This window comes from Lactuca virosa, chromosome 3 (assembly GCF_052849685.1).
Source record: "Lactuca virosa cultivar CGN04683 chromosome 3, Lactuca_virosa_CGN04683_v6, whole genome shotgun sequence".
Taxonomy (NCBI): domain Eukaryota; kingdom Viridiplantae; phylum Streptophyta; class Magnoliopsida; order Asterales; family Asteraceae; genus Lactuca; species Lactuca virosa.
In genome coordinates, this window is record NC_136428.1 from 147,283,320 (window position 1) to 147,306,259 (window position 22,940).

At 33.2% G+C, this 22,940-nt stretch overlaps 2 protein-coding genes and 1 long non-coding RNA gene across 5 annotated transcripts; 2 read left to right on the forward strand and 1 right to left on the reverse strand.

Annotated features, from left to right (window-relative positions):
• Positions 1–5,151: 5,151 nt before the first annotated feature.
• Positions 5,152–6,758, forward strand: LOC145162662 (uncharacterized). The gene is made up of 2 exons (XM_079081741.1): positions 5,152–6,287; positions 6,584–6,758. Exons 1-2 carry the CDS (start codon positions 5,207–5,209, stop codon positions 6,616–6,618), a joined length of 1,116 nt encoding a protein of 371 aa, XP_078937867.1. The 5' UTR covers positions 5,152–5,206; the 3' UTR covers positions 6,619–6,758.
• A 7,436-nt stretch (positions 6,759–14,194) lies between these two features.
• On the forward strand, positions 14,195–18,723 carry LOC145166681 (uncharacterized). Of its 3 annotated transcripts, XM_079085705.1 has the most exons (7): positions 14,195–14,436; positions 15,075–15,230; positions 15,395–16,167; positions 16,252–16,328; positions 16,430–16,450; positions 17,605–17,792; positions 17,958–18,723. In XM_079085705.1, exons 3-7 carry the CDS (start codon positions 16,044–16,046, stop codon positions 17,980–17,982), a joined length of 435 nt encoding a protein of 144 aa, XP_078941831.1. In that variant the 5' UTR covers positions 14,195–14,436; positions 15,075–15,230; positions 15,395–16,043; the 3' UTR covers positions 17,983–18,723. The 3 variants fall into 3 exon arrangements, 2 of the variants coding, with proteins under 2 accessions (XP_078941831.1, XP_078941830.1); XR_013740658.1 differs by having other exon boundaries at positions 15,075–15,207; positions 15,395–16,328; XM_079085704.1 differs by having other exon boundaries at positions 15,395–16,328.
• Positions 18,724–19,404: 681 nt separating this feature from the next.
• LOC145166682 (uncharacterized) lies at positions 19,405–21,969 on the reverse strand. Its single transcript, XR_013740659.1, has 7 exons — positions 21,077–21,969; positions 20,841–20,990; positions 20,396–20,484; positions 20,035–20,326; positions 19,784–19,939; positions 19,656–19,702; positions 19,405–19,573 (listed from the first exon to the last, which is right to left on the reverse strand). It is a non-coding gene; the product is annotated as an uncharacterized LOC145166682 (long non-coding RNA).
• Between the last annotated feature and the right edge of the window lie 971 nt (positions 21,970–22,940).

Here is a 22,940-nt window from a genome sequence, read left to right on the forward strand (position 1 = left end):
ATTATGTGACAGATTGCATTGAAGCCTCCTCAATCAATTTGCTGCTATCTATAAACCTGCTGAAGTGATCCAGAAGATTTGTTCTCTCTGATGTTCTCTCTGAAGATTCTCAAGCTGAAAGCGCCATCTTTCAAGAATCTCTACAAGAAGTCTCCTCACCCAATGTGCGTTCAGAGTTAAATTTTGAAGACAAGGCCAACTGCTCAAGATGAAGTCATTTGTTGAAGATTCATCAAGTTCATCTTGAAGTTGTGAAGAATTTGAAGATTAATGCTGAAGCCAAGCTCTCGATGAAGATTGACAAGAAAAGCCAGCTACTTTTTAGGTGGAGCTTGTTGGGTCAATTAAGAAAAACTATAAACCAAGGGGGAGATTGTTGGGTCAAAAATATGGTTTATACTTTGCTTTTCTAGGAAAATATATTTTTCTATAATGTAATATGTAATTTTGTGGCTGTGTACGGCCGTACTCGTGTGTACGGCCGTACACGGGTGTACGGCTGGTGTCTCATATATATAGGGTAAGGAGTGCATGCAAGTGTACGGCCAGAAGAGAGAGAGAAGATAGCATATTGTAGAGAGAGAAACTAGAGAGAAGAAGAGTGTGTGTTAGTGTGTGTGAGTCTTGTATTTGGATCTCCATTCTAATCATCAAATAATACAAGATTCATCATCCTCTTCTTCTCCTTCTCTTCTTATTGTGATCCGGCATCATCCGTTTGATTGGGATTCCGCACCATCAAACGGATGTCACATCCCAAAAATTCGAGCCAATTTAAAACTTTTTGATTCAGTTGAAACCATTCAGTTATTACAATTTGTTTTCAAAATAATTCATACATCAGAGTTCCCAGAAATCATAATCGTAAATCGAGGAAGTGTACGGTCACGCCTTTGCCTACCCGCGGCCATCCGTTGAACCTGAAACAATAAACTGAAACTGTAAGCCCGAAAGCTTAGTGAGTTACCCCCAAAATACCAATCTCATATAACCATAATCATATCATATCAACAAATACAGAACAACCATGCATCTCGAGTATACAGTGTGACTGGTCCGCCCGTACCGGGCCTTCAGTCCACCTGGTCCACTCTCTGAGTCTACAGTATGACTGGACCGCCCGAACCGGGCCTACAGTCTATTTGGATCTATCCCGAGCCTTCGGCGTGACTGGACCACCATACGGGCCTACAGTCTATCCGGACCGCTCGTAGGGTATGTTGGCCTTCAGCACGAAGCAGGACCGCCTCAACCCAAACATCAAGCAAATGACCATGTGCACATATAACATGTAATCACACAACAGCCCATAGACAGACAAACCGATCTAGCAGATCATATAGTATAGCAACATCCTAACCAGGATACCGACCTAACTGGTCACTAACATAGCATCATCCTATATACCAGGATACCGAACCTAACCAGGTCACTAAACATAATACCGTCCTAATCACCAGGACGCCGATCTAACAGATCAATAAACATATCAACAATCCTATAACCAGGATATCGACCTAACCGACCACTAACATAGCATATCACCATCCTAACTACCAGGATGTAAATCAGTAAGCATATCATGCAATGATCCAAATACAAACCATAAAGGGCCGGTATTGGTGTCTTAGACCCTGTTGATATAGTAAGGATAACTCACCTTGCAACTGCCGAACCGAAACACGAAAACACTGGCCCGAAGCACTGCTCCAAACTCCAACACCTTATGTCATCAATGAACCATGACATAAATATCCAAAATACCATAACACCCCTGAAGGTCAAACAGGTCAAAGTCAACGTCCTAGCCAAAGTCAACCTTCCTGATTGACTCTACTCGCCGAGTCAACCCGTCGACTCGCCGAGTTCCCAACTTCAGAAAACTCTTATATCACAACTCGACTCGCCGAGTCACTCCATGACTCATCGAGTTTAACGATCTCTGAGTCCTATCATGTCCAACTCACTGAGTCACCACTCAACTCTCTGATCTGAGTCTTAACCAGAAGAGGTTGGGGTTTTGCGTTCTGACTCGCCGAGTCCAAGAACAGACTCGCCGAGTCCACGGCAATCTTCAACAGACTCGCCGAGTTGTTCCTCCAACTCGTCGAGTTCATGCCTATCTTCAACAGACTCGCCGAGTCCAAGAACAGACTCGCCAAGTCTCTTCAGTCCTTTATACATGCAGAGGCTTTTCGAGTCTTGCAGGAGCTCCAAACTGTAGATCCACTCTTCTAGGGCATGACTCTCACGTAAAGTTGCAAGCTTTACGTGGAAACAAGGAGTTATAAGCCCAAATCACTCTAGGGCTAAGGTTTAAGACAATGATGCTTCACCAACAAGCCAAAGGCTGATACTTTGTGAGGTTCTGGACCAAGACAAGTCTAGATCTGAAGTAGCAACCTCAGATCTAGACCCCTAACCCGAATTAGATCCTTAATATGCCAAAATGGCCCCAAATATTATTCTAGAATAGATATAAATGCAATAGAGTCAAGGTAACAGCTTGTTACCTCTAAAAATATGCCCAAGCTGAAGTAGATTCTAGATCTACACAAATCCGTTGATGCTCTACACTTTGATTTACAAGCCTTCTTTGCTAGAATCTCCTTCCAAGCTTCCAAGTTCACTCCATAGGCTCACACACGATTCTAGAGTTTTCTGACTCTCAAGGGGTGACAAAGAGGCTGAGGTGAGGACTTAAGGTCCTTTAAATAGGGTGTAAGCCCTGAGATTAGGGTTTTCTCTTCCCAGCACCAACTCGTCGAGTCCAGCTTCCGACTCGGCGAGTTGGTCACTTAATTCGCGACCAAATCCCGATCCGACTCGACGAGTACTCGCACCTACTCGTCGAGTAGCTTCCTCAATGTACACTTTAAGCCCTTATATTATATTTCTGAAATTTGGGATGTTACAACGGATCTGATTGATACACAAGCAGATCAGGGACTTACATTATTTCTTTAAATTAGTGTTAAATGTTGACTGCTAATTGCTTATTCATGTTGTTTCAGACCTTAAACTTATCAATGGTTTATCAGAACGCATGGCTCAGGTATGAATATTTAGACAAATGTACAATTACAAAATTACCCCCAAATTTAAGCACCTTAACTGACTTTAATTCTTATTTTTTATATTTTCATTTTTTTATTATAGCCTGCCACTTTCATTATTTTTTCTGAGAAAAACATTGAAAGTATAACTGTATAAGGTTATAATAGAAATAAATGTACATTGTTAATTCATACATTTAACCGAAATGCACTTTTTGTTTGATTCGAAAAAAACTAAAAATAATGATAATATTTTATTTTGTATAAAAACGATTCACTTCGGTTAAACTGCAACTTGAACCAAAAATGGTAATTTTGGTTTGATTTGGGTGTGGTGTTTGGATGAGTGGATAAATCAGAAAATACACACGTATATACATTATTTTCTAAAATTCTCTACCATGTTACCCTATGTACAGTTATTTTGGTTAACAATGACTTTTTTTAAATTTTCTTTACCAAATATCTATTACATACAGTTTTTTTTTTTTTGGTTAAAACTGAATTAGTTTAAATTTTTTTTTACCAAATTGCATTTTATTTGGTTAACTATGATTGATATTAATTGTTTTTGACCAAAATCCCCATATTAAAACTTTTTAATTTTAATGACTGCTATTAACCTTTTTTGATATTAATGCAAATGCATATTTATTTTGGTTAAAAATTGAGAAATTTAGACAGTTTCTGACAAAAATTCCCCTGCATATACTTTTTAATTATGCCGACTGTGAACAAATAGTTCTTACAAAAAGTTACATAATATCGGTGACCATAATGCATTTTTTTTGGTTAAAATATATATAAAAAACATTATTTGACATAAATACAGTGTTTACCATAATGCCCCTAGATTTAGTTTTTAATTATGCCCCTACATACACTTTCACCGTAATGTAGTTTATTATGTTAAAATTTAGAAAAATTATAAGTTTTTGACAAAATTGCCACAACCCAGTGTTTGACAATAATGCTGTTAATAATTTTAACAAGTATGACCCAAATGTCCCTACAAACATAAATAATTGGTAAAAATTTAGTGATTGTAACAGTATTTTACCATAATGACCATAAATACCGATTTTTTTGTAAAAAAATTGTAATTTAGACAGTTAACAATTTGCCCCTACATAAAATTTTATAATACCCATGATCAAATTGCCACTACAAACATTATTTTAAAATATGCCTCTACATACATTTTGACCATAATGTAGTTTACATTGTTAAATTTTTAGAGAAAATAAATTTTTTTGACAAAATGCACAGACAGACATTTTTTGGAATAAAACTGAGTAATTTATACAGTTTTAGACCAAAATGCCCCTACATATAGTTTTTAATTATGCCCCCTATATACACCCCTACATATAGTTTTTAATTATGCCCCCTACATACACTTTGACTATAATGCATTTTTTTGTGTTAAAATTTAGAGGAGTTAATTAAAAGTATTATCACTAGAATTTGATAATACTGTAAATAGTGAAAGATGTTGAAGTTTTTTTTAACCATCTTGTGCTACAGATTCATCAACACGAAGTCAAAATTCAACTGGCCGGCTTCTATAAAGGTGTGTAATTTTCGTTTGAATTAGCTTTCATACCATACTATCTTCCCGTTACCAAATGGATTTTCTTTTTCATATTTATCGACTAAGAATATAGTTTCCATCTTTAAACAATTTATTTATTTTAATAAGCATTCTTTAACTCAATATCACCTCCTTTTATGACTATTTACGAATAAGTAAAAAACAGTTTGCAATTTTGTCTTTTTGCTTAAAATTGTGAACCTTCAAATTGAATAAAATAATTATAAATTCAAGACTTGATGTAATGTTGGTGTCATATGCAGTTATGGTTCTACAAATAGGAAGACAAGATTGACGTGCCACTTTATACAACTATTGATTAATGGCTCTAAATTGCACACCATTTTTTGGAGTTTGTTTAGGATTACGTTTCTTTTTGCCTAAGTTATCTTTATTCAATTTTTCTACTTTATCTAGTTTTCTTAGTTTATCTTATTTTCCAATCTATATATAGGCCTTTGTAATCTCACGTTCAAAATAATGAAAAGAAATATTCAGTATCAATTTATTATGGTATCAGAGCAGAGATCTCTGATAAACTGAAGATTCGCATAATATGACGGAAGGAGAAACCCATGCGTCGTCATCATCGACTGACAAACCCATCGACATATCATCCCCATACTTTCTCTCATCGACTGATCATCCATGCTTAAACTTCGTTGGTGATAACCTGTTAAGCGATGGGAACTACAACGATTGGGTGAATGAGATGACGAATGCTCTTCACGCCAAAAACAAGTTCGTGTTCGTTAATGGTTCACTTGTCAAACCAGAAGATGGATCAAAAGATGTCATGAATTGGACGAGGTGTAATGCTATGGTTCGAGGGTGGCTTGTTAGTTCCATGGAAAAAGAAATCAAGAACAGTGTGAAATTTGCTATTACTGCTCAAGAGATATGGGAAGATTTGAAAGAAAGATTTGGGAAGGAGAATGCTCCAAAAGCATACGAACTCAGAAGATCCGCTACTATGATTCAACAAGGAAACATGAAGGTGTCCGCTTATTACACAAAACTCAGAGGAATATGGGATGAGATACTATCGATCAATCCAACACCAACTTGTTTGTGTCAAGGATGTTCCTGCGATATCACAAAAGAAATTAATGCGATGCGTGAGAAGGAAAGGCTATACGATTTCTTGATGGGGCTAAGTGAGGAATATAGTGTGCTAAGAACTCAAATACTAAGCACTGATCCTCTACCCACCTTAGGAGTTGCATTCCACCTTATCAGTCAAGATGAACAGCAAAAGCAAATTGGAAGCTCACGTGTAATTACTAATGACTCTGCTGCGTTTCAAACATCAAATAATTACTCCAAGAATCAAAATAAAGGAAACACAAATCAAACAGCAAATAAGAAAAGGAATGATGATCGTTGGTGTACCCATTGTCAAAAGGCGGGACACAACATGGAAGGATGCTTCGAACTGATTGGATACCCGGAATGGTGGACACCAAGAACACCAATCACAAAGACTTTCGCTGGAAAAGCAAAGGTGCAACCACGTGCAGCAACCACTACTACTGTAGATCCACAAGTTCAAGGCCTTGGTCTTACAAAAGGTGAATATGAGAAGCTGATAAAGATGATCTATGACACTAAAACAACTCCCACTGTAAACATGACAGGTAAAACTAAAACTCATGATGAATGGATTATTGATTATGGTGCTAGTGAACATGTTACTCACAACAAGGCATTATTCAAAACAATGAAAGAAGATCTAAACAACACATCTGTTACAATACCCAATGGGGATACAATCAACATCGAAGGAGTTGGTAACATACATATACCAAATGGTTTTGGTTTGAAAAGTGTGTTAAATGTGCCCGGATTCAAGTGCAATTTACTATCTGTTAGTAAACTCGTAAATGACTTACAATGTTCACTAACTTTTTTGCCTAAAACCTGTTTCATACAGGACTTACGTACGAGGAACCTGATTGGGACGGGTAAGGAAAGAGATGGGCTGTATTATCTCCAACCACTCAAAAGACAAAGGGTGGTGATGATGGTATTAACGAAGCATGAGATCTGGCACAGAAGGTTGGGTCACGCGTCAGAGGGAGTTCTCAAGAAAATACAACAATTAGGAAAATTAGGTACACCAAACAAATTTTGTGATTCATGTATTAGGGCAAAACAAAGTAGATTACCTTTTCCTACTAGTTTTTCAAAAACAAGTAAAAGTTTTGAGTTAATTCATGTTGATATTTGGGGCCGTTACAAGCATGCTTCACTTGATGGTTCTCATTATTTCCTTTCTATCGTTGATGATTATAGTCGTGGAGTATGGGTATATCTTATGAAAAACAAATCAGAAGCCTCACAATATTTGATAACATTTTATAGAATGATTGAAACTCAATTTGAAAACCAAATCAAACGTATAAGAACAGATAATGGATCCGAGTTTCAATCTCGACACATGATTGAGTTTTATAAAGAAAAGGGAATCATGTTTGAAACTTCATGTGCTTATACACCATAGCAAAATGGTGTGGTGGAAAGAAAACACAGGCACTTGTTAGAAATGGCTAGAGCCTTACGATTCCAAGCATCACTACCCATTAAATTTTGGGGAGAATGCGTAATGACAAAAACATATATTATAAACAAACTGCCAACTCCAGTTCTTGAAAACAAGACTCCACATGAGATTTTACTTAAAAGGATACCATCCTATGATCATTTTAAGGTTTTTGGTATCTTGCCTATGCTCACGATAACATGAAAGCAGGTGATAAGTTTGATGAACGAGGACGACCATGTGTTTTTATTGGTTATCCAATGGGGCAAAAGGGTTACAGGTTATATGATCTTAAAAACCAAAGGATTTATACCACCCGAGATGTGACTTTTGTGGAGACAAAATTTCCGTTTGGAGAAGATTATGAAGGTCACAAAACAATTAATAATGAGTATTTGGTTGATGCTATGGAAGAAATACCAAATTTTGATGACGAGTACCAACGGAGAGATGTTATTGAAAGCAACACAAATGAAGAGACAAATGAAAATTGGGATTACAATACAGAAGTCAATGATGAGACACAACGACCAGGCAGCAATAATTCAGAAACCACAGTAAATGATGAAGAACCCGATAATAATTCTCCAAAATCACCAGTAACTAATGATAGGTCCGATAATCAGGGTCAATCACTTCGACATGGTACCCGAATTAGATTTCAGCACAAGCATTTGAAAGAATATGTCACAGACTTACCACCATCTCTTCAAGATTCCTTACCCGCTCCCGAATCAAGTTCTCGTACGGTATATCCTCTCTCTCTCAATATGTTTCATATAATAAGTTTTCTAATGATCATCGAGCTTTCTTGGCAGCCATCACTTCACTTGATGAGCCTAAGAGTTTTGCACAGGCTAGTAAAGATCCAAAATGGCAGGAAGCTATGATGAAAGAAATAAAAGCCTTGGAAGAGAACAAGACGTGGACTATTACCAAACTGCCCCTAGGAAAGAAAGCTATAGAATCTAAATGGGTTTATAAGATAAAGTACAAACCAAATGGAGAAGTGGAGCGATATAAAGCGCAGCTGGTTGCGAAAGGATATACGCAAATAAAAGGTGTCGATTTTCACGAAACATTTGCTCATGTTGCAAAGTTGGTGACAGTAAGGTGTGCTTTGGCCGTTGCTGCGAAGAAAGGGTGGGAAGTGCACCAACTTGATGTAAATAATGTGTTTTTGCATGGTGATCTTGAAGAAGAAGTGTACATGAAGATACCTCAAGGATTCAAGAATGTAGAAGAAACTCGTGTATGCAAATTAGAGAAGTCAATTTATGGACTAAAGCAAGCTTCGAGAAACTGGTATCAAAAATTTACTAAAGCACTTACCGGTTATGGTTTCTTACAATACAAGGCTGACCATTCGATGTTTGTTTACAAAGAAAATGATACACACATAATTTCTTTGATATATGTTGATGATGTCTTGTTAATAGGAAATAAGGTTGACAAGATTAAAGAAGTTAAGAACCGGTTGCAGATACAGTTCAGTATTAAAGATCTTGGGTCTCTCAAATACTTCCTAGGGATTGAGGTTGCACGATCCTCAGAAGGTTTTGTTATAAGTCAAAGAAAGTACACACTTGATATACTTGAAGATTGTGGTGTTCAAGCGTGCAGACTAAGTGATTTTCCTATGGAACAACATTTGAAGCTCACTAAAAACGATGACAGTCCTGAGGTTGACGCTTCACAATATCGAAGGTTAGTTGGGAGACTATTGTATCTTACTGTGACGAGACCAGACATATCTTTTAGTGTAAATCAGCTTAGTCAATTTTTAAGCAATCCTCGACAGTCTCATATGAATGCTGCCATGAGAGTTTTGCGTTACTTGAAGTCTACTCCTGGACAATGTTTATTGTTACCTTCGTCTGGAAGTTTGACTCTTGAAGCCTATTGTGAAGCCAGTTGGATGAGTTGTCCCACTACTAGGCGTTCATGTACAGGTTACTACATCAGTCTCGGAGGTGCTCCAGTTTCATGGAGAACAAAGAAGCAAAGTGTGGTGTCTCGTTCTTCTGCTGAAGTGGAATATAGAGCCATGGCTACTACCGTCTGTGAAGTTTTATGGTTGAGATGGTTACTTCTTAACTTGGATGCAGTTCAAAGTGAAGCTACTCCTCTTATGTGTGATAATGAAGCAGCAAGACACATAGTTGCTAACCCCGTTTATCATGAAAGGACTAAGCATGTTGAGATGGATTGCTATTTCGTCCGTGAACGGGTCAATAGTGGAGAAATAAAGACTTATGTTATTAGTTCAGAGTTACAACCAGCAGATATTTTTACAAAGGCCCTTGGTGCAAAACGTTTTCAAAGTTTACGTAGCAAGTTGGGTGTTCGAAATCTTCACAGTCCAACTTGAGAGGGAGTGTTGGAGTTTGTTTAGGATTATGTTTCTTTTTGCCTAAGTTATCTTTATTTAAATTTTCTAGTTTATCTAGTTTTCTTAGTTTATCTTATTTTCCAATCTGTATATAGGCCTTTGTAATCTCACGTTCAAAATAATGAAAGAAATATTCAGTAGGCCTTTGTAATCTCACGTTCAAAATAATGAAAAGAAATATTCAGTATCAATTTATTACCATTAACCACAATGAAGAATTAAGATGTATTGAATTTGGAAAAGTTGATTTTTTTTATCCAAAATGTTCGATTAATGATTTTATATTTTTGATAGTGCTCTACTCTATTTGTTTATTTGTTCGTGAACTTTTTAATGAATGACTTTTCATCCATTCTACGTTACAATCTCTATATTCACTCCAAATTATCCACATATATAAACAACACTTACTCCATGTATAAATACAGATAAAATACCAAACAAACAAAAAACTTACATACATAACCACATACAACGACACATGTTAACTACAATTTTTGTGTTCAACCTTCTTTCCCCTACGATTTTTATTCACATCGACCACAATAACAAGAAAATATAACACAACAAACATAACCCCCGACAAACCAAATTGTCAAATCATACCACAAATGACCAAAACAATCGATCAATAATCTCATATTTTCTATACTGTTCACAAATCCATATCCCACAAAGCATAACCGATAAACAAAAGTATAAGACTGTGGTCTTAACCGTTATTTCCTTTAGCTTCCTTACTGCAATACCTGTTGCTATCGATAAAACCATACCTAATTAATTACATTTACGTACATGTTGATGTATATACATATTAATATTACAAAATATAATATTCCTTAAAAATAACATTTGGCACCGCATAGTAACAAACATAACACTTCCTTTTTTACAAAATTCATACGACAACCAACAACACGCTACCTCTTGCTACACAAAATACATAAACAATGAAGAAAAGACCAAACCTATGATGAAAACCAAACCCCGCGTAGCGGGGTTACCCACCTAGTTTTTGATAAAAACTATTTGAGATTATTTATTGATATAATGCCAAACTCAACATAAATATAAAAGTAAAATGTGATATTTTAATAAAGAAAGAGATAAATGTGTTTTTATATATATATATATATATATATATATATATATATATATATATATATATATATATACCAAAAAATTTCATTTAACTTTCTAGCTTTACTATTTTTATCCTTTATCATCAGTTTACACGTTTCCTCAAAGTAAAACTTGCAATAAAACGCTTAACTTTATAATTTTTTATGATTTTATCATAAGTACGTTTTTTAAAATTTTACTCCACAAATTTTATGCAATTTGTTCATTTCACTCGTCTTACTTGTTTTCCTTGTTAACGATTATTGAATTTTTTTTTTGTTGGCGTGCCACATAAGCGACCTATAATTGGAAATAAAAATAGTAATAAACAAAGACTCACATTTGGGACCTTTCGGGCGTATGCATGCTTCCTACCGGTGAATCAAATAATATACTATATTTTTTGTAATTAAGGCTACTCTATTGACAAAAATAGATATAGTCCAACTCTTTTTTATTTTTTTTGTAATTAATGTAGTGTATATAAAATGCATATATCACATTAATTAGGTGTAAGTCACATGTATTACATGGGTTAATTAAAAAAAATTAAATATCAAAATGTAAACATTAAGTATTTTTTAAAATTAAATTTTAAAATAAGGAAGAAAAAAACATATTTATTGCAATTTAAGATCATATTTATTACATTTAATACTTTACTTATATACATATATGTATTATGTGGCTTTTTAATTTTAAAAATTAAAAAAACCTAGAAATTGACATTTGGATATTATTTATTTCAAAAATACCACAAAATGACAAGTGTCAAAACTTATGAAAATTTGACATGTGACAAAATGGATCTTCATTTATTAGAGTAGATTATATACATTTATTATATCTACATGTATATAATTAACATTACTTTTTTATATCGACATGTATACGTTGTATTTTTATATCGTTATGTAAATAATTAAGCCTATTTTTATATAGCCATTTGTACATTGCATTAATTACAAAAATTAATTAAAGTATTGTTGGCTACAAAAAAGTGAAAAACTATTGTTTGGTTCACAGATAAAGCTTATGCATTATGGCAGAGGTCTTGAGTTCAACCTCTTTATCACCATTCTCTCTGTTTCCTTTATAAAACAGTAGGCGTATTCCCGCGCGTTGCGCAATAAAACAAATATACGGTTAAAATATATTGAAATTTATAATTTTATCTATGGTTTTTTTTTTTTGTAATTTTTTATATATAAGCCTATTAAAATTGGAACCTACGACCCTAGAATATTGGAACTGATCATGGAACATGTTATGTCAGTTTTAATATTTCAAAACCGCTCCTAAAACTGTCGATATTGGGGTTCTAATTTTTGATTACGGAATAAATTGATTGACTATTACAACATATGAACAAATAATTAACCATATAAACTATGGATAACGTAAATACAACAAACTAAAGGAAAAGTTAAAATTATAAATAAAAGATGTTTATAATTGATGTCAAAATACTTTGTAATAGATTATAACCCGACTAATAATAATTATAAAACCGAAAATGAGTTTTAGCCCTCATATGTTATTAGAAAACATAAGTTATAAAACAATTAAACGATTTGTAGTTTGTGAGAGTCTCGTGCCAATGTGTTTTTCATTCGCATAACATAAAATTAGAGGTGCAAATTGCAATGACTAAATTTTATTTCACTTTTAATTACCTTACAGTTAAATCATAAACATCTCGTTTACAAATATCATGAATGATTAAACGATTTATAATCAAATAATAACATGTAATGATATATCAACAATTCAAATTTACCATTTTTATGGAATATAACAAAATCAATTTAATAAGCTTTATCAACTATATAACTGTCATCTATAAGATAGTTTCCATGTAATCGATTGTGAACATCCAACACAACATGAAGACCTATAAAATTAAATGCCGACATGCACTCCATTAGATCACTCTGAAAAGCACACCAATGAATCTTTTTAAAAGTCTAGTTATACAACATTAAGTGGAATGAACATTAACATACACCATCTTACAAAATCCATTATAATTTATACGACATGGACCGTTGGGTTTAGACATTAGAGGGTTAGTTGTATAGCTTCCTTTTGGGATCCCGCTGAACATGATTATAACTTTCACGAAAAGAAAATGTAAAACTTTAAAATAAATTGAACCACCAAAATTTTAAAATCATGAAGTATGAACTACGCTAGTTGTATACATTCTTGTTTTGTATTGCTGTGAAGTAGCCTTGTTGCTCATGTGAATCTAGAGGAAATGATTAGAGCATCTTCATATATAATATTTTTCATTTTAACGAAAATCATAATTATACAATATAAATTTAGATAATAAGAAAGAAGAAAATGAAGCAATATTTCTTACCATAAACTTTCATATTTCCTTCTCATCATCATCTTCCTCTTTCTTATTACTTATGCTCTCCATGGACAATTTTTTTGTATGAAGTTTCTAATCTACCTCTCAACAACTCACATAACTCTTTAAACCATTCATAAAAAATTTACCATTGTGAACTATATATACATCTCAATTTAATTAATTGGTGTCATAAGAACCATTAAGTATCATAAGTTAAAAAACTATTGAGTCGTAGTTGTTAATTAGATGCCAGTGAAAAGTTCTATGGGTTTAAATAGATATTATATAATCATTATTATAAAGAAATATGAAAAGACATGGAAGTTTCAAATGATTGTGGTGATAGAAAAAATGCATCTTTTATAAGTATACTAGACGAATTCCCCCGCGTTGCGCGGCGCAGGTTAAAAATATATTGTTAGAATATAGTTTTCAGACACCTTTTAGTTAATTCGATTCATCAATTTAGGTTCTTTTATTATTATTATATTTAATGTTTTCTTTTTAACTATGTTAAAAAATATATATTGAATTTTTTTAAACATTATTTGATATTTTACTTTAGGTTTTAAATTTTACACTAAATTTTTAAGCTTATTTGATATATTAATGTTGGTCATTTATTTAACTATATATTGAAGTTAACAAATTAAGTATATCATATTGATAAGTCACAAATTCTTCCATTTATGATAATGTTTACAACTAAAAGCATATTTAAGTTAATAAATTAAGCATATTGTATGGAAATATAAAAAGTTGAGAGTTTCAAATGAATGTGTTTCATTTATAATATAGTATGATATGATATGATTATATTTTCATTTAAAAAAATTGTGAAAACAACATAAATTGAAAAAAAAAAGGATAAAACAATTGGAATTAACATGTTTGTATTAAATTTATGGGGTATTTTTTTAAAAAGCATATTTTTTAGAATAAAGTCGTATAAAAATGCAAATTAAATGACTGTTTTGTGAGTTTCGCGATAAAAAAACCTAGAAACGGGTTATAAAAAGGTAAAATAGAAAGTTTGAATGGAAACATTGGATAAAATCAAATAATAAAAAACAAAAGGGATAACACTGTTGATAAGTTGTAAATGGAAGGATTTTGTTGTAAAAATAAAGAACTAAGAAACCACTTCCAAAGCGAAGTGTTGTATAATGTTTTATTAGACTCGTTTACGCATCCCACCATCTGTGTGCAATTCGATCCCGTAGCACAACACATCGACACACACTGACACCAACTCTTCATCGTTGCTGTCGATTTGTGTCTTCCTTTGCGCGCACAGACATCCACGTCTTCTTTCTGACTCTGTCTTGCAGAAATCGATTGCATCACTCAATCCCTGATTCTCCTGTGAGTATAAAAAATTAGCTACATCATTAACCTAATTTGTGAATTATTGATTTTGTTAATTGTTGGAAAAGGGGAAACTTGTGATTTCTTTGTTAGGTATCTAATTGCTAATTTTATAGCTACATCATTAACCTAATTTCTTCTATGGTTGCTGTTTGAACTTTGATGTGTTTTCTGCTGTTTTGACGATTTTACCCCTGGTCGGTGTTTTGCTTAGCTGCTGCGTTTGTTGATCTCAAGTTTTTTCTCTTGCTTTTGGAGCTGTGTGGAGTTTGCTGCCACCGTTTGTGATTGTGATGTTGACTGTTTTGCCCCTGGTTGTTATTTATTGACAATTTTGCCCCTGACTGTTTTTTGGGTTCGTTGGGGTCTTGGTTGCCTTTGAGAGTTTGTTGCTTTTTGTGCATGGTTGTCCTTTGCTTTTGCTAGTTGTTGCTGCTGTTTTGTTTTTGTTAGTTTTGTTGTTGTATTGTATTTTTGTTTTTGTTAGTTGACTAATTGTAGGAATATAGCGAGAGGTTCGGGACAATTTGTTCCATGTTAATTTTGGTCCTAGGTTTTGGCCAATTAAAAGCAACACTTATATATTTTGTAGATATAGTTCATTACTTATGAGAGTTTTTTGTTGTTGCTTGCAGCTTACTTGTGGATTTTGGAAAGCTTTGGATCGACCCGACCCACTTTTAAACAATATAACCTGACAGGATCATATAACTAATTACTAGCTTCCAACTGAGAAAATTTTTGGATCCGCCACCAAGAAAAAAGAAGGTAGAAATAAAATAACATTTAAGGTATTGAATGATCCTGGAAACTTTATATAATTGTCGCTTAATTCATTGTTTTGGTTGTAGAGCTTTTAAACCACACAAACTAACCTTATGGAAAATTGTAGAATTTAGTCGGTTGGTTTTGAATGTCCTGATTGTAGGCAGCATTCTGTTGTATTCCATTGCAGGGATTTTGGAGCCAAAAAAAATGCATAAGGATCTGGTTGGATCTGCTAGGATGAAAGATGCAATGGATGTAGAAAACGATAGACTGAGCAGCTTGCCAGATGATCTTATCCATAAAATCATTTCTTTTATGAGCATCAGAGATGCAATAGCAACCAGTGTTTTGTCATCTAAATGGAGGTCTATCTGGACTTCAATGCCCTATCTGACTTTCGAAAATCTCAATAATGGGCCCAGCATCTCCAAATTTATATCTAATGTTTTGTCTCACTGTGATAATGGAACACAAGTTTCTTCGGTCAGTCTTGTTCTTGGTAGAACAGTTATAGACGATGAATCTATCACAATAATTCTCAAATGCGCTTTTTCTCACTATGTCCAACAACTCAGTGTTACACGCGCGCCTGAGAAAATTGGTGAACGCCCCTTCGATTACCGATTATCATCTATTGCCACACCAGCATGGGACCTCCCAGCTTTAACGACATTGCATCTTCATCATATCCAATTGTCTGATGATAATGATTTTTTCTCCAAGTTCACCAATTTGAAGAACCTCTCCTTAAGACTATGTACATTAATGAAGGGAGCAAAAGTGTTGAATATTTGTCTTCCTCGACTTTCTGATCTTACACTTGAATATATATATTTATGGATATTGAATTGAAGGAGTATGTGAATGGGGTTGCACCTCAACTCAAGACCCTCACTATTAAATGGTGCACTGGGAAGCTTCTGATTTCTACACCTGGGCTTGCCTCCTTGGTCATAGAAGGTTCTCATCCATGGCAGATTTGTACACCAGGTTTCCCTTGTTTGGAGAAGGCTGACCTCTGTATGTACTATACATCTGATGCAGATGCTCATGAAATAGTTCGTCTGCTTCAACACCTCCGCACTGCCAAGCTTCTTATACTTAGCTTGGGGATTCTACAGGTATATATTTCTAACCTCCTTTAATCTCAACAATGGCAAACACATGGTTATGAATATTGCATTCATCTATATCTAACTTCCTTTTGATTTATTTTCTGCAGCATCTTTTTCAAGAAAGGGAGGTATATCTGGAATTCTTGCATTTCGCTGCTCCACTTGAAGATCACATAAACTATATATATCTAGAGTTATATAGTTTATTTTATTGAAAAATGGTTGGGAATGCGAGAATAAATCTCAACCACTAAATATATTTTATCGAAAAAAAAAAAACAAATAGACAGTCATATTGATATACCTTTTTTAGTAAATACAGATTTTTTAATTTTTTACATCAATTCTCGTCATGCGTATTATTCACATATGAATAAACCGTGTATCCAGTTTTTATTCGTATTTGTTATTCACATGTGAATAACAAATAAGTTGTTACAAAAATACATGCATTTTTTATTCAAATGTGAATAATACACATGAAGAGAGCTGAAGTATATTAAAATTATTCTTTATAAAAAAAATATATTAATATAAATGTTGATTTATAGAGAATAAAAAATTTAAATATTGAAAGACTCAGAAAAATTCGATAAAAATAGCATTCGAGAATGGATGACCAGCATTCATTCTCAATTTTTTGTTGTTCTCGTTTGAACGTATTATATACATATACATACACACACACACACACACACACATATATATATATATATATATATATATATATATATATATATATATATAGAGAGAGAGAGAGAGAGAGAGAGAGAGCTAGGTTCAAATGTGGATTGATAACTATTGTGCGGACGTGTGGACAATGCTATTCTGTGAGAATGATAAAGAAAATATGTGAGAATGACAAAGAAAATATGTTCAATCTTACATAACTATTGTCATTATCACACATTCTCACTAATTAAATCATCTATAAGATTATTATAGACTTTTTTTTATTATTCCCATTCTGTCAGAATATTTATTAAGACCTATTCTGTAATAATGAAAATAAGTGAAAAACGATGTGTGAGAAAAAAAATGAATAATAATTAGTGAGGATGAATGAAAATGACGATAGTTGTGTGAGGTTGAACGTATTCACATTACTAAATAACCTATTCTTTTAGTAATTCTCATAGAATAACATTGTCCACACATCCGCACAATAATTGTCCATCCACATTATAACCTAGCCCTATATATATATATATATATATATATATATATATATATATATATATATATATATATATATAATTTTCTTATATTATGTTTTCTGCAGCACCTTTCTTCATCCATGGAACTAATCCCACATCAAACTTGTGCGTTTGCTAACGCAAAGATTTTAAAGTTTATACCAAAATTGCCGGTAAAGGTATGCTTAGAAATGCGGGCAGAAGAGAAAGTAACTGAAATAAAAAAAACTATGATACTTCTCCAGGTGCCATCTTCCCAATGGTCTCACATAAGGTATTTTCACAATGCCAGTTTATTATTTGATATGGTTTCATCTTTTTCCTAGTTAATGCTGTAAAGTGGGTTTTTGGACTACATGCCAAAACACACAACATTTTAACATTATAACATTGTAAAATGGACCGGTTACATTACAAAACTTGTATTGAAACACTGCAGGAGATTAAAGCTATGGGGTATATGAAATCAGCACTAGTATTTGTGATACACTTGGGACAGTGGCTAAAGCAGTGTAAAGCAAATACAAATAACAAGGCTCAAATGGATGAAAATGGCAAACCACAAGTTAAGAAGCACTGTGCGAGGGAATTGCAATTGAACCTTGGGGAAATGATGGCATTAATTAAGCAAAGCAAATCTGTAGCATTTGAGACTTGTCTCATGATGGCAAAGTTTAAGTCATGCAGTAGTGAAATATTACAGATTATTGAATGGTTGCGGGAAATGCGTTCATTGTTTCAGTGCATCGAAGGATTGATGACTCAGCTGTCTGCATCAAAGAAGGATGTGATGCAACCAATTTTTTCTAGATTGTGTGAAGATGCTACCATTCTCACTAATAATATATTGGGATGGATGAAGACCAGACAGGAAACTCAAGAGACTAATGCGCTTATTATTTAGTATTTAGTATTCGCACAGTGCCGGTATACATGATGTTTTAAAAGAAAACTTAGAGAATATTACAAAAATGGTCCCTATGGTATGGTATAATAGGCACCTATAATCCAAATTCAATAAAATGGACAAACTTGGTCCTTGTGTTTAGTTGTTACTTGTTATTGATGATCTCTAAGTTGTTGAGGTGGGTTTAGTGTTGAGTAGGTTGATTTGTAGAGAACATATTCAAATAGATCGTTGGTTGTTTTTATGATCATCATCATTATCAAGTCATAAAATGCATTAGCATTTCATTTGTTTGTAATTGAGGAGGTTTTGTGTGAGCATATAATCCTGCCATTTCATCTTGTTGACTTATGTAGGGTTGGTACGAGACAGATTGCGAGTGCATCAATTTGTAGCTTGTATTGATTTTGTGCTTTTTCATCCAATCTCTATTATTATGCTTATGATGTTGCATATATCATCTCTATTTTCACATCAGTTTGCAAAGAAAGAAAGCGATGGAATGTAGAGAGAATTCGACTAAATTCCGGTTTTCAAGTAAATTCCGAAAATTCGAACCATTAATGGAGTTCTAGTAGTCTTTGGATGTTGAATCAAGCTTTGATTATGATTCTAACAAAAATTCGCATCTATGAGCTTGATTCACCATTTGGTTGAGTTTTGGGTTTCCAAACCCTAGGTAACGAGGGAAATCCGAAATTGACTCATGATCTATGATTTGTTGGAGTAAATTGACTTCGATTTGAAGTTCCTAGCTTCAAATTAAGTAATGAACTCATTATCATGAGCTATAAAATTCAATAGAGGATTTATGATTAATTATTGCTAGGTAATGATATGTTTGTGAGTTGAATCTCATAAATGGGTTGATTTAGGTCTAATTTTAATAAAACCCCAAATCAAATTGTGATATTAGCTCATTACATCTACTGGAACTATTATGATTGAGCAATCAAGTGAAGGTCAATGTGCAGGTGAATATGGAACTCATGGAGTTTTAACTTGATTTAAGTTTTTGCTGTGTTTGGCTACCAAATGGAGAGGAGGAATCATTACATGCTATCAATGAATTAGAAATATTCAAAATAGGATATACAAAAGTTGTGAACTTCCTCGGTTCATGTGAAACTTCCTCAAACCGTAACAACCTACAATCATATATTAGTTAGTCATTGTTAAATTAATCAATAATAATGTAAAGAAACTATACTAACAATTAAGACAAATTACCTTATCTAGACCTCATCGGCTTCAGACTTTGACCTCACCGTATCACCCTACAACCATATATGGGTTAGTCTTTGTTAATTAATCAATAATGATATAAATTAATTATATTGATACTTATGACAAATTACCTTATCTATATCTAACCTACTTTGACTTTGTCAACATCCTCATCTGCTTTGACTTTCTCAATACTCTCATCTTCTTGGCACTTGTAGGATTCAAGTTCTTCGATCACGTCCTCATTGCAAGATAAATTCGCTTCGTCAAGGGGAGTAACACCCCACCTGCAAACATATTCAAATTTAGTGCATACCATGTTAATTTTTTAACTCTAAAATTAACCCAAAAAAAAGTCAAAAAGATCTAATGAATGACGTACTTGTCCTCCCGTGATATGGCTCCATTCTTCATTAGCAACTTGACCATTGCAAGACAGCCTCATCTTGCAGCAATGTGAAGTGGAGTTTGGTTGTCTTTGTTTTGAGAATCGGCTACCATCCCACACTCTAAGAGTTGTCCAACATAACCAACATCATCAGTCGCCACCGCCAAACATAAAAAGTGCCCACTATCTTCTTTTCTTAATCTGGCTCCGTTCTTGGTGAGGAAATCAATTATTCTGTCATGTTTGCCTTCTATTGCTTCTAGCAAGGGAGATCGTCCAAGATCATCTATTAAATACGACACAAATGTTAGTCAAAATATAATAGACATAAAACCAAGATTAAAGTGAACTTTACCATAGACATCAAAGTCGGCCTCTTTTTCTTTTATCAATAGACCAATCATCTTATGCCATTTTGATGCAGCAATATGCTGTTTATGTGTACTGATGCATAAATTTAGTGTTAGCTTAAGCAAACCTAGACATAACTTATCTGTTCTAAAACATAGAAAGGCACTATTTAAACAAGCACTTTTGAAATAAATTAGTCCTTAGTTCAACAAGCTTTTTTTAAACCTAATGAAACTATTTTGTGAACATCATGTATGAATAGTATGTTTTGTGACTATTATCATACAACACAAAATTGTGCATTGCATTTGGCAAAATCAGACTGGATTGAAATCGATGGAACAAAAAATAAAAAAATTTGTCCTACCAAAATAAGTGAAACAAGGTTGAAGAGGACTTACTCGCAATTTGCTTGTGTGTGCAAAAAATGAAAATTGAGATTGACTTACCAATGACGTCTTTCAATAATAATCTTTTATGTTCACGTCAGTTTCTGCAAGGATAGACTTGTCATCAAAATAAGCCAAGAGGTTGACCTTTGCAGCACGCTCAAATCTCTCTTTGTTCGTCTCGTGAACATCATTTTTTGTTTCCGTCATCTGATACAACATACACGTTAGAAATGTAAAAGAATTAGCAATAGAGTTTTTTTGCTAAACTATTTATGTAGAAGCACATTTTTTACCTTGGACAGGTTTTCTAATACTCTTTTTTCTGAATTAACTCTAGTTGATGATATTGGCTGTTTTAAATTCAATGTCGTTGAAACAGTTCACTACACATTTCAAATACTTAAATCTTGTTCCATCAAAGGGCAATGTTCTTTACTATGGTTGACATTGTTGACTAAGCAACATTCATATGTTTCTAAATCTTATTCCACTTCCATTCTCTCTGCATGTGCTAAAGTTATTGGATGTAAAATGTAATAGAGTCAAAAGTTTAAATGTCTAACTCTAGGAAGTTAACTTGGTGGACCCTAACTCGAATTTCTGATGCAGATTGAATCGATTGTGGATTCTTGGATTCTAGTAATAAATGTGTCAAATTTGTTATCAATATTGATAACCCCAATAAAATTTGACTTCATCGAGGTGTTATCTAAAAAAATTCATTATCTGGAGATAGCTAAGGGATTTTTTTCCTTGATATGGTGCTATAATTCTTGGAAGCCTACAGTAATCATCATGACATGTCTCATGGTACAATGTTGAGGTTAGTCCATTTTGCTATATAACCGAATAATCTAGTCTTATAAAATTATTGTTTTAACTTATTCTAATCTAATTTATTGTGAATAATTACAGGCTCACACTCTCTTATTATCTGCCAAATCTCATTGCATGTCTTCCATGAGTTTACCTCTACCAGGTATGTATCCTCCATGACTTGATGAAAAGTTGATAGCATTTCTGTTTTCTTTTTTGTTGAATAGCATAACACCAAATTTAGTGTTATACTATTCGTTAACACAAAATATAGTGTTATAGTTTTATTAGCACAAAACGGTTCTTCTACTTTGAATTTATACATTTGTAGCTTATCAAAAGTTTTTATAGTATAAAACACAATACATATTTACATAAAACACATAATTGATATATATTGCAATTGAGTAATATATATATATATATATATATATATATATATATATATATATATATATATAAAATACTTTTCTCATAATGTAACCTGTAAATCTGTTGTAATAAACTTATATAAGTCAAAGTTAGTATAAAACAAATAAATATAAGTTGTTGCAAAGATTTAGTGTTTATACTTTATAGTATGTTTTACACTATTTTTATCAATTTGGTGTAGAAGATAGTTTTCAGGGTTAGATATTATTAAATGTAAACCAAAACAGTGATTCTTAAACAAGTTTTTCTTATGTTCACTTTATATAGATTGTTACTAAGAAGAAAGTGTGCATGTCAAAATTCAGACACTTGGTGAAAAATAAATATTGATGTGGATCCTTCTATTAAGGATGCTACGTTTGGAAAGAGTGCATCTTTTTTTATAGAGACCGATGACATTATTGTTGGGTTTATATCCACACAAGCTATAAAGATTTGGGCTGTAAAACTCATTGTGTTTTCACTTGGGTGGTTGTGCATTCTTTTATTCGGCTATTTTTATGCCTCCTGCAAATGAAGGAAAGACGTGGTTAGGGAGTTTAGCATTGTGGGGTTTAGCTACTCCAAATTCAGAGATGTCGGATTCTTTCAGAGATGTCGGATTCTTGAGGCTTTATCTTACATGCTTGTATTTCTCTACAATAACTATAACAACAATCGGTAAGTTCAAAATAAAACTAAAATATTTTGCTTATTTGACCTAAGGTTATATGCAAATAAATTGAATAATAAGATTAACTTTTTGCTTTTTTCTAATAATGTGAATGTGGATTTCTTTTCAGGTTATGGAGGCATTCATCCCACAAGTGAGATGGATATAATAATTACAAAAATGCAAAATATTTTAGTTTTATTATTCAATTTATTTGCATATAACCTTAGGCCAAATAAGCAAAATATTTCAGTTTT

Coding starts and splice junctions, on each gene's coding strand:
- LOC145162662 (XM_079081741.1), top strand. CDS start 5,207: ATGACGGAAGGAGAAACCCATGCGTCGTCATCATCGACTGACAAACCC. Junction 6,288..6,583: donor TCCCACTGTAAACATGACAG/GTAAAACTAAAA, acceptor TGTTTCATACAG/GACTTACGTACGAGGAACCT.
- LOC145166681 (XM_079085704.1), top strand. CDS start 16,044: ATGGATATTGAATTGAAGGAGTATGTGAATGGGGTTGCACCTCAACTC. Junction 16,329..16,429: donor TTAGCTTGGGGATTCTACAG/GTATATATTTCT, acceptor TATTTTCTGCAG/CATCTTTTTCAAGAAAGGGA. Junction 16,451..17,604: donor ATCTTTTTCAAGAAAGGGAG/GTATATCTGGAA, acceptor TGTTTTCTGCAG/CACCTTTCTTCATCCATGGA.